The 12210-nt window shown below is 39.8% G+C and overlaps 1 protein-coding gene and 1 long non-coding RNA gene across 4 annotated transcripts in view; one reads left to right on the plus strand and one right to left on the minus strand.

Moving 5' to 3' along the window:
• USP3 (ubiquitin specific peptidase 3) overlaps positions 1-12210 on the plus strand; it is a 105197-nt gene that overhangs the window by 84600 nt on the left and 8387 nt on the right. For all 3 annotated transcript variants that reach the window (XM_053596074.1, XM_053596073.1, XM_053596075.1), the window contains 2 exons: positions 2093-2199; positions 2367-2447. In XM_053596074.1, coding sequence (XP_053452049.1) covers positions 2093-2199; positions 2367-2447 — 188 coding nt within the window. The remainder of the gene's footprint in view (positions 1-2092; positions 2200-2366; positions 2448-12210) is intronic.
• LOC128589167 (uncharacterized) overlaps positions 1-12210 on the minus strand; it is a 37340-nt gene that overhangs the window by 19231 nt on the left and 5899 nt on the right. Inside the window, exon 2 of the long non-coding RNA XR_008380859.1 lies at positions 1305-1422. This is a non-coding gene — a long non-coding RNA (uncharacterized LOC128589167). The remainder of the gene's footprint in view (positions 1-1304; positions 1423-12210) is intronic.

The following is a 12210-nucleotide window of genomic DNA, read 5'->3' on the forward strand; positions in this document are numbered from 1 at the left end:
AGTGAGTTAGAAACGGAAAGAAAAAAAACTTATCAAATATTAAAAATTTTAGGTCTCTTTTTATTTCCTTCACTGCATTGGAGGAGGCATTTCAAGATCTTGCTAAAACTAGAAAAAAGTCTCCTGTGGAATTTTTGTGCTTACTCGTATAAACACATACCCACTCCTACTGAGGGTAAAGAGGGTAGTGGTATGGGAGAAAAAAATACCAGATGTGTTCTTTTTTTTAACAGTATGTAGAAAGTTTTTAGAGCCAATGCAAAGGCTCCTAGCAGCATGACAGCCTGTCCAAGTAGTCAATATTTAAACACTCTTTAGTGTGCAGTTACAATATAATAAATGGAATAGTGATTTTGAAATTTATTTACAAATCTTGTTTTAAGTTGCGGTCCATCTACACTTAATGACATGCGCGTCAGACAGCCGAGAGTTGGTTAGTGTCCATTTCTCAAAGGAAGTGACTCTAAAGGAAGAACACTACATTGAGTTGAAATATTCTACTTAAGCAGTTTCCATTTTAATTAAAGGCAACTTAGTATCTGAACATCAGCATGAAGGGGTTAGTCAGTCATCAGTCACAGTCCCTTCATTTATCAGATTTTTTTGGTATGTCCCTGTTAACAACACAGATACTAAACCTGAAATAGCTTTTGTGTCCTATGTTTTCCAATACGTGTCCTTTTTTAAAAAAATAAAGTTACTACCTATTTGCCAGTAAAGGACAGAAGGCCTTTCCTAGAGAAAGAATCAGACTTCCTTGGGTAGGTTTTACCTACCTGCTTCATCACTGTAGTAAGTTTAATCTGGAGTGGCTTGCAAGTACAGTTGAATGCAAGTAACAGAAACTACCTTAAATTGCTCTTAGTAAAAAAGAGAATTACTAACTCAGGTAACTGTGTAAGTACACAAAGGCTAACATACAAATGTTCATTGTAGTTTTACTTGTTATAGCACACAAATGAAACTACTTCAATATCAATTAATATTATATTGGTTACTGGGTACCTGTAGCCCTGGCTGAGGCAAGAGGATCACTTGAGCCCAGGAGTTTGAGGTTGCTGTGAGCTGTGATGCCACAGCACTCTACCGAGGGTGACATAGTGAGACTCTCTGTCTTGGAAAAAGAAAATTGGTCACATTAAGAGGAGGAGCAGTGTTAAGGACAGATGCTCAGGCTAGAACAGCTGTGTGACCTTGGGCCAAGTTACTTAACCTCTGGGCCTCAGCTTTCTTGAGGTTAACAGTACCTACTTTATAGAGTTGTTGTGGAGATTTAATTGATTTAATAAATGGAAAGAACATACCTAGGATGGAGCCTGCGTATAGTAGGCGCTATATAACCACTTGCCACTTAACACTGTCACCGGTGTACTTTCTTGGTTCTGTGTCCATTGTGTGTCCATAATGTGACACATCACGAGGCTGTCAGAAAGAATGAGGTACATGCTTAAGACACATAGTTGGGGGAAGAAATAAAAGCAAGAAGTAGATAGCAGTCTTCTAAAAGCACTTATATATAACTCATTTCATCTTCACACTGGGCTTCTGAGATGTAGGTATTCCTCCTGTTACTCCTGTTTTATATTTGATGGAGCACAGGTACAGAGTTAGTAGCATTAGGACAGGTGCATTATTGTCACTGTATTGTGAACAGCATTATTGTTCTTAAAATGGTATATTCTTGATCTCCACAAGGAGTAAAGTCAAGCAATGTTGAGACTTCCCGGTAACATGAGAGGCCCTGCAAAGATTCACATGCAAAGCAGTCCCCTCCTTACTAAAGAATATATGGGGGGTGGGTACAGAAGGAAGAGGGTCATCTTGCCCACACCCAGTCACGTACATGATCTGTTTGTTTTGATAATGGGATTAGAAAAGGATTAGGAAAGGCCAGTGGCTTAAATCTTTCATTATGTGTCTGTGTAGTTTTGAACTTTTTTTGTATTACTTTGTAATTTAAATAAATAGAAATGATTTATGTATTCTCCCAAGAGGAGTCACGTATAAGTGTTTACAAATATTTATTTTAGCATTTTAAATGTCAGAGATGGCTTTTTACTGAGATGTGTTCTTGTGTGGTGATTTTCTTTAGAAATGGATCATCTACTGTTGTCACAGCTATATTCGGAGGCATTCTCCAAAATGAGGTTAACTGCCTCATATGTGGGACTGAATCTAGGAAGTTTGATCCATTTCTAGGTAAGACATATTTGGTGTGTGTATATGTAATATTTTATTAAAATAATTTTAATGTTCCTTTTGAAAAATAAGAAATTTTTAGAAATACATCAGTTTTGAAATAATTTTTTGAGTATAATTATATGACATGCCTTTAATAGCTTACTGTTTTCCTATCTCCTTTTAAGACCTTTCACTAGATATTCCAAGTCAGTTCAGAAGTAAGCGCTCTAAGAATCAAGAAAATGGACCAGTTTGTTCATTACGAGGTAAAGATACTTTAATATTCTAGAATTTTTTCCTTAAATAGCTGAATTAGATTTATAAGCTCTATCTATATGTGTGCTATGTCATATCTTTAATGAATCCATGTTATAACTTAAGTCAAACCTGAATATCTTTTCGACCATAAAAAATTCCTTTTAGGTGAAATGGAAAGTATTTCTCACATTTCTGTTCTTTTTAATACAATACTGGCTTTAAGATAATTTTTTCTAACCAAAAGAAATAATTTATTCTATGGATATCACACTAGTCAAGGAAGAAAGAATACCCACCAAAGTTTTATTAGTTATGGTCTTATTTATCCTTTTGTATGAATAACAGTTCTAGAAAAAATTGTAAGACTGTTACAATTCACATTTACTTTTGGGAAAATTTTTTTTTTGAGACAGAGTCTAACTTTATCACCCTTGGTAGAGTGCTGTGGTGTCATAGCTCACAGCAACCTCCAACTCCTGGGCTTAGGCTATTCTATTGCCTCAGCCTCCCGAGTAGCTGGGACTATAGGTACCCGCCACAATGCTTGGCTATTTTTGTTGTTGTTGCAGTTTGACCATGGTGGGGTTTGAACCCACCACCCTCGGTATATGGGGCTGGTGCCCTACACACTGAGCCACAGGCACCACCCTACTTTTGGAAATGTGAACATATCTTTTCCTTGTTGAGTATTAGCTACTTCAGTCAAGGTAAAAAACTTTATTTAAAATTTTATACTACCAGCAGTGTTCAGCCTGTGGCAGAGGGCCACATGCAGATTATTTGAGGATTGTTTTGCTTTATCTGTGTTGTTGGTTCTCACAAAAATATACATAGACCTTTTTTTTTTTTTTTTTTTTTGGCTAATCAGCTTTTGCTAGTGACCAAAGACAACTCTTATTCTCCAGTGTGCCTCAGAAAAGTTGTATACTCAACTAGATAATAAGTGTACAGACAGGTCACCATTAAAATGACTAGCTGTTGTTGCTCGTCTTTTTTTTTTTGTAGAGACAGAGTCTCACTTTATGGCCCTCGGTAGAGTGCTGTGGCCTCACACAGCTCACAGCAACCTCCAACTCCTGGGCTTAAGCGATTCTCTTGCCTCAGCCTCCCGAGTAGCTGGGACTACAGGCACCCGCCACAATGCCCGGCTATTTTTTGGTTGCAGTTTGGCCGGGGCCGGGTTTGAACCCGCCACCCTCAGTATATGGGGCTGGCGCCTTCTCAACTGAGCCATAGGCGCCGCCCGTTGCTCGTCTTTTAAAGAAGCTGGGATAGGCAGAAGAAAGAGGGCCTAGTCTGTATTCTGTCATTAAGAAGCTCTACACTGAGGCGAATAATTTCTACCTCAAATTACATGTTCACTAATAGTAATTCTTTTCTCTTTAAGGGAGTATTGTCATGATAATTATTAATATGTGTGTGTACATATGTATGTATACATCATTTTTTAAAAATCAAACTTTCCTGTCAATATGGTACCCAAAAGTCACATGTGGCTATTAAAATCTAATTCAAATAAAATTCATTGTGTTACTTAGTCATACTAGCACATTTTAAGTGTTCCATAACCACCTGGGACCTAGTGGTTAGTGGCTATTGTACTGGATAGCAGATGCAGAACATTTCCGTTATTTTAGAGTTCTATTGGACCTGTGCTCTAGAATCAAAGTATCCAAGTAGAAATAGAACTTTCTGTTGGGGAAGGAATAGGCTTCTCTGTATCACCAGCGTTTGTGTGCATTGTGAGGCATTTGGCTTGTTTAGAGTAGCAGAGGTCTTGCTTGTGGCACTGTTGCTCTGGAGGTTTCTGGAAATCCCTCAGAGGTTGTAAGGAATGAGAACAACTTTGTATATGAAACATTTTATAGATGCTTTCAGTTTATCCCCTACCTACTCAACCAGCGTGCTCGTCTTTAAACAGGAGTACAGAAGAAAGGGAAGGAAGCCTCATCCACTCTGAGGTTACAGTAGGTTTCTCCAAAACTGTTTTTGATCCATTTGACATTAAGAAAATATCATAATATACTTAATAGCAAATGCCATATCATTTTCTTTTATGTCTAGAGCATGTGAATACCTGCTAACTTAATCATAAAACATCTGATTGTTTCACTGTAAAGTCAGTGAGAATTAAATTATTAAAGGAATTAGATAATCTCAATCTATATAATTAAAATTGTATTATGACTTCATCTTATATATTCTTTAATAGGAACAGTAATAACATTGACATAGCTGACCAATACCTTCTGACATTTAATGAAGCAGTAAATCTAGATGGTTTTTGGTTAGAAGACCCAGAGACACTGGTTTGTTGGGCTTCTTTCCTTCCCTCCATGCTGGTCTCCCCATCCTGAGTTGATTATATGTGTGGTTCTCACTGCCTTCTGTAACATTTCTGTTATTACTCATCCCAGAATACTTTAATACTGACACCATCCAGGAGGAGAGTATGAGATACATACTTACAGGTGTGTGGTGCTACAAGCAAAGAGAGTGGCACATGATGTTTGTCTCACATCCCTGGTCATATTTTTCTTGGCATAGCCTCACTGAAGAATGACGTGATTGGTATTGCGGTCAGGTGATCCTGAGGGGTTCAGGGTTTAGATGCAAACACGTTTCCTATATTCTCAGTGGCTTTCCTTTCGATTCAGACCTGACTTTTATTTTGTTAAAGAGCTTACTGTCTGGCTTAAAGAAATAGTTGATAGATAATTCTTCATTCTATTTTTTGTTTATGACCCTATCAGTAACCATATTTCTTTTCTTGGACATCTAGAGTATGATGGACTTTATTTGACTGATGCTGCATTTCTTTTTTAACTGGAGATGGAGATTTGTGATTACCTGATGCATGCTTTGAGTCCACTTGGAAAGAATTACTTGTTCGGTAGTACTTTTTGGATCTGTAATTGTTAAGCTTAGTTTTCATTTGTGGTGAGAAAGACTCCTGGGATTTGAAGTTATTTAACTAAAAGTATGCATATTATGAAAGCCTAAAATGACCTAAGATCTAAAACCTGACAGTGCTAAAAAGGAAAAAGCATATAGCTTAATCTCACCTATATTATATATCATAGTCCTAAATAAAATTGTACTAAATAATACACAGAGACCAAGTAGGGTTGGTTTGATATTAGAAAACATACTTTAATCAATGCTCAAATAGATTGAGAAAACATTTCAAATCCATTACTGATTAAAAGAAGAAGAAAGTTTTATTAAGCTAGGAATAGAAATGTTAACTTGATGAGGATTATCTGTCAAAAGCTATCACAGTTAATGGTGAAGCACTGATTTTCCATTCAAGTCAGAATGGAGGTCTGCTACTGAAAAAATCATTCAAAATCTCTTCTGGAGGAACAAGGCAATAGATGAGGAAAAGAAATAACACTAAATTATTGACATTTGTAGATAAATTATATATCTAGAATATTTCAAAAGAACCAGTTGGAAAATTATGACAGAAAGGCAGAAGACCCTTTTCTAGGATCCCTCCCCTCTTTAAGATCAAACACAAGTATTTGATTATTAAACTTTTTCTAAACATGTTTAGAATTTAAGTGACCAAGTAGAAAGTAAATAGGCAATTGCATTTCAGTAAACAGTAAACCAATTGCATTTCTATACATAGCAAAAGATCCTATTTATAGTAGCAGAAAAGACTCAAGACTATTCTGTTCCATTCAGCTTGTCTGTATTTTTGTGCCAATGCCATGCTGTTTTGATCCAGCCTCATGTCACCATCTGATCTTTGATAACCCAAACAAAAGCACACACTGTAGAAAAGAATTCCTATTCAATAAATGGTGCCTGGAGAACTGATTAGCCACTTGTAAAAGACTGAAACTAGACCTGCACCTCTCTCAGCACTTACAAAAACTGACTCAAAGACAAGAAATGATTAAAAAAAAAAAAATGAAAGAAAAAAGCCATAGAAAAATGTGTGGGAAAAAATATGACATTGGCCTGGGGAAAGATATTATGAAGACCACCCCATTGGCAACTTCAGCAACAACAAAAATAAATAAATGCTACATAATCAAGCTAAAAAGTTTTTGCACAGCTAAGGACACAATAATTTTTTTTTTTTTTTTTTTTGTGATTTTTTGGCCAGGGCTGGGTTTGAACCCGCCACCTCTGGCATATGGGACCGGCGCCCTACTCCTTGAGCCACAGGCGCTGCCCCAAGGACACAATAATTAAAGCAAATAGACAATCTTCAGAATGGGAGAAGATACTCATGTTATAAACCTGACAAAGGGCTAATTATGAGAATCTACAGGGAACTCAAAACTAATCAAGAAAAAAAGCAAACAATATCTGGTCGTGGTCACTTACGCTTGTAATTCTAACACTCTGGGAGGCCAATTCAACACTCAGGAGTTCAAGACCAGCCTGAGCAAGAGTGAGATCCTATCTCTAAAAATAGCCAGGTGTTATGGCAGGTGCCTGTAGTCCCAGCTACTTGGGAGGCTGAGCCCAAGAGTTTGAGGTTGCTGTGAACTATGACATTATGGCACTCTACCCAAAGTAAACAAAGTGAAACTTTGTCTCAAAAACAAAACAAAACAGTTTCATCTATAAATGGGCAAGAGACATGAACAGAACCTTCTTCCAAGAAGACAGATGAATGGCCAACACATAAAAAAAATGCTCATCATCCCTAATCATCACAGAAATGCAAATCAAAACCATCTTGAGATACCACATAATCCCAGTGAGAATCTCTCACATCACCAAGTCCCAAGCTGCAGATGCTGGTGTGGATGTGGAGGGAAGGGAACAGTTATACACTGTTGGTGGGATTGCAAACTAATATTGCTTTTTTTGGAAAGAAGAGCTAAAAGTAAACCTAATACTAGGTATGTACCCAAAGGAAAAAAAGTTTTTATCAAAAGGACATATGCATCAGAATGTTTACTGCAGCTCAGTTCACAATCACCAAGATGTAGAAACAACCCAAGTTAAGGCTAGGCGTGGTGGCTCATGCTTGTAATCCTAGCACTCTGGGAGGCTTAGGTGATGGATTGACTGAGCCCAAGAGTTCGAGTCCAGCCTGAGCTAGAGCGAGACCCTGTCTCTAAAGTAGCTGGGTGTTGTAGCAGATGCCTCTAGTCCCAGCTATGTGGGAGGCTGAGGCAAGAGGATCACTTGAGCCCAAGAGTTTGAGGTTGTTGTGAGCCCACGGTACTCAGCCTCAGGGAAACAACCCAAGCCCACCAACTCATGAATGGCTATGTGGAATATTATGCAGCCATAAAGAAAGATGGAGACTTTATATCTTTTGTATTTACCTGGGTGGATTTGGAGAACATCCTACAGAATATATCTCAAGAATGGAAAAATGAGCATCCAAAGTACTTAACTTTAATACGAGAAGTGTTTTTTTTTTTTCTTTTTTTTTGCAGTTTTTGGCCGGGGCTGGGTTTGAACCTGCCACCTCCAGCATATGGGGCCAGCGCCCTACCCCTTTGAGCCACAGGTGCTGCCCGACTTAACATTAATATGAAACTAGTAGATGAACAACTACATGCCTACATGAGATAGAAATTCAAGAAAGGACAGAGGGAGGGAGAAGGAAGGGGTTTGGTAAGTTGTCACCTAACAGGCACAATAGGGCACACCTCAGTAAAGGGCTCAACTACAACTTGGACTTTAGATTATCATATGTATCCTTACATTAAGGTGAAATTTTAAGAAACCCTCAAGAATAAACATAATAAGGAATATGTAAGACCTAGATGAAGAAAATGAAACTTTATAAAAGGACAGCTAAAAGGCTGAATATACAGAACCACATCATATTCTTGGATGGGAAGGCCCAACTAGAAATGTCACTTTTCTCCCAGAATACTCCCTAAGTTTATTCTAATTGGTTCAAAAGTCCACCTATAAGCAGAAATTCTCAAGAAGAGCTAAAGAAGATTTTATAATGAAGATGAAGGAGCAGGATAGAATGTCCTAGAACTATTAATATAGCAGGCATTGGTACAAAAATGAGTTTATGGAAATATGATAAAATTCAAATAATGAAAAGCAAGAAGTCAATAAATGGTGTTAATATAAATGAAAATTTAAGGGGGAGGAGGCAAGATGGCTGACTGGAGCCAGCTTTCCACAGAGGCTCCTGTCCAGAAGGAGAATTAAAGGACAGAAGTTTATCATGTATGCTGATGGTTTGGAGCTGAGCCAAAAGAGAAAATTGAAGACTGCACATCATCCCTGCTGAGGCAAGCTACGACCTCAAGGAAACAAACAATAGGTGTAAAGCTGACGGGAGTCCCCTCCCCCATGAGAACAGCTTGCAGTGTACTTTCTACAAACAAGTAAGCAGAGTTCAGATCACTTCTTTTTCTATTCCACAGGAAAGAGCCGCTAAAACCCGGATCTCCTTCCCCAGAGAGGACCCACTAGTGTGCCATGGCACTCTCCCACTAGGCATAAAACTGAACAAATAGTCTACCCACAATTCTGAACTCCCAGCACTCCACTCTCACCCCAAGCTCTGGAAGCCTTTCCCCCACAGAGTCCAGACTCTGGGCTGTTAGAAGTCTGTGCTCAATCAGCGGCATGGGTGTAAAGTGGGGACTGTGGTATGAGGGAGCCATAGAGGAGAAGGAGAAATGGTGCCCCACAACACAGCACAGCAGCAGCGAAGGTGGCAGGAATAGTAGTGTTCATGCCCCTGGTGATATTTTGGTTATTTTTTTTAAGACTTTTATTTATTTACTTTTTGTTACTGTTGTTGCAGTTTGGCCGGGGCCGGGTCTGAACCCACCACCATTGGTATATGGGGCCTGCACCCTACTCACTGAGCCACAGGCACTGTCCCCTGGTGATATTTTGGAGAAACACTTCCTGTCTCTCTTGGCAACCAGAGGGAGCCTGGCCTCTACTCTGGTAGCAGCCACGGACATGCAGGCCCCGTGAGCATAGGGTATGCCTGAGGCTGTACCTGCCCAGGTGGAACTCAGTGGGGATGGAGAATAAAATGCAGGCGCAGAGGAGGCATACTCCTGGGGCTAAGTCAGAATTGCTGCTTTTGTAAACCCAAGGTTCACCCGGCCCCCAGTGGAGCATAGCTGGGACAAAAGCTGGCATGGCAGCGGCATCACCTCAGGAAGGGGCAGGAACTGAGAGCCCTTTGTGAACTCCAACCATGCCCACCCCAACACAGAGTACAGCAGAGACAGAGACACCAGCTTCATGAGAATTGGCGCAGTGGCAGTAGCACAGGGTGGGGCTGAACAGCAGTTTCTGTAAACTCAAACAGTGCCTGGCCCACAGTGGAATACAGCTGGGACAGAAACGTGAATTCCGTGAGAATATAAGTGGCAACAACATCAATCTGGGGTGGGGCTGGAACTGAGTGACACTCCCCAGCTTCCATTAAGCACCCAAGATAGTCAGGCTTCAGCTCCCCCTGCCAGCTAGTGGCAGAGTGCAGGGCCCGGCCAAGGAGATAGAGCTCCCTGTGACTCAGGCAGTTGCAAACCCCTGGCACATCTGCTCATTGGAGGGAACTGGGCCAAAGCCCTGCAGAGTTACCAGTGACTGGGTGTGACAGAGGTGCAAGGTGGGGAAGGAGGCATCAACCTCCCTGGACTAACTCATTTGCTGGGTGGGCCCTTCTGACTCCAGGGAGCACTGGAGTGAGCCACACTGAAGCTGCCAGCAGACCCCTGCTATCTAGTTGCTGGAGGCCTTTTGAACTCTCCCACTTGAGACTTGGTGCTGTGTGGGACAATTGATTTGGAACTCTTAACCTGGGCCAGTCACCCAAGGACCATCCAAGGTGGTACCCTGGTTGTGTTGTTGTCGGAAGGTTTGATTTTCCTTTTCTAGTTGTTGCTTGTGGGAGTGGGCTGTGTTAGTTGCTTGTATTTCTCCACAGCTGAGACTTCAAACCCAGAGTGACTGATTCACTAGTATTGGACAGAAACCAGCTGAATACAAGACAAAGCCACCTCACCCTGCCACACTAATCAGGTCTCCAGCGTCTCAGGCTGTAGTACTGTACGGGTCCTTTGCAAAGCTGTAGGGGAAAAGCTGCAGTCACCAGTCCCAGCTTTTGGGCAAAGGGCTGGTTAATCCCTACTCCAGGAGCCCCCAATACAATTTCACCTTACCTGCTCATCTACCAAACAGTGAAAAATAATCATGGGGCAGAATCAGTGGAAAAACTCTGTCAACATTAATAATCAAAGTAGATCAACTCCCCCAAGGAATGACAAGGTGGACACACCAGAAGATCCCATTCATAAACAAATGGCTGAGATGTCAGAAATCGAGAATTAGAATTTGGATGGCAAATAAGATTAACAGAATGGAAGTAAATGTGGAATTAGAAATGCCAGGAATACTTCAAAAGTTGTCTCAAGAATTCAATGAATTCAACAACAAAATTACCAAAGATTTTGACACATTGAGAAAAGAATTTGCAGCCCTTTAAGATATGAGAAATACAGTAGAATTCCTCAGTAACAGAATGGAGCAGGCAGAAGAAAGGATTTGACATTGAAGACAAAGTTTTTGAATGCTCCCAAACGCTCAAAGAGGAAGAGAAGTGGAGAGCAAAAACGGATCATTCTGTTAGAGAGCTCTGGGATAATTCCAAAAAACTGATATTAGCCTTACAGGAATTCCTGAAGGTGATAAGTTTGCTTCAAAAGGCCCCAGATGTTCTTCTCTAAAAGTGGAGAACTTCCCAAACATGAGATTCTGAAATTCAGAGATTCTGAAATTCAGATAGCAGTTTTAGAACCCCAGCATGACTCAATCCTAATAAAGCATCTCCCAGACACATTATAATTAACTTTGCCAAAGTTAATATGAAGGAGAAAATTCTGCAAGCAGTCAGACATAAGAAAACCATAACCTACAAGGAGAAGAATATTAGAATGACTACAGATCTCTCTGCTGAAACTTTTCAAGCTAGAAGAGGATGGTCATGGACCTTTAACCTCCTAAAACAAAATAACTTTCGACCCAGAATCGTGTATCCTGCTAAACTGAGTTTCATTTATGATGGAGACATTAAATACTTTAATGACATTTCACGTGTTGAAGAAATTTGCCATAACTAAACCAGCTCTCCAGGATATTCTCAGACTTATCCTCCACAAATGACAAGCACAATGCTCTACCACCAAAGTAAACTCACTCAGAAACTTCTGATCACATTCCAACCTCCACAGTGGTGAAAGGATTAAAAATGTCCACTGGACTTTTGAAAAACTCAATCCCCAAATCCTACCTACCAGGCTTATCAATACTCTCAATTAATGTGAATGGCTTAAGCTATTCTCTAAAGAGGCAAAGGTTGGCTGGCTGGATAGAAAAACTCAGACCAGATATCTGCTGCATACAAGAATCTCATCTTACCTTAAAAGATAAATACAGACTCAGGGTGAAGAGATGGTCATCTATAATCAGGCAAATGGAAATAAAAAAAAAGCAGGTGTTGCCATTTTATTCGCAGATACAATAGGCTTTAGACCAACAAAAGTAAGGAAAGGTAAGAATGGTCATTTCATATTTGTTAAGGGTAACAACATGATGAGATTTCATCATAATAATTTTGGAATTATGGATTCCAAATTTTGGAACACTCAACATGGAAATTCATCATAACAATTGTTAAATTATTAACATTTATGCACCCAAGCAGAATGCACCTTAATTTATAAGAAATACTCTAACAGATATCAGCAACTTGATTTCCTCCAGCACCATAATAGTTGGAGATTTTAACACCCCTTTGGC

This window comes from Nycticebus coucang, chromosome 6 (genome assembly GCF_027406575.1).
Source record: "Nycticebus coucang isolate mNycCou1 chromosome 6, mNycCou1.pri, whole genome shotgun sequence".
Classification (NCBI taxonomy): Eukaryota; Metazoa; Chordata; class Mammalia; order Primates; family Lorisidae; genus Nycticebus; species Nycticebus coucang.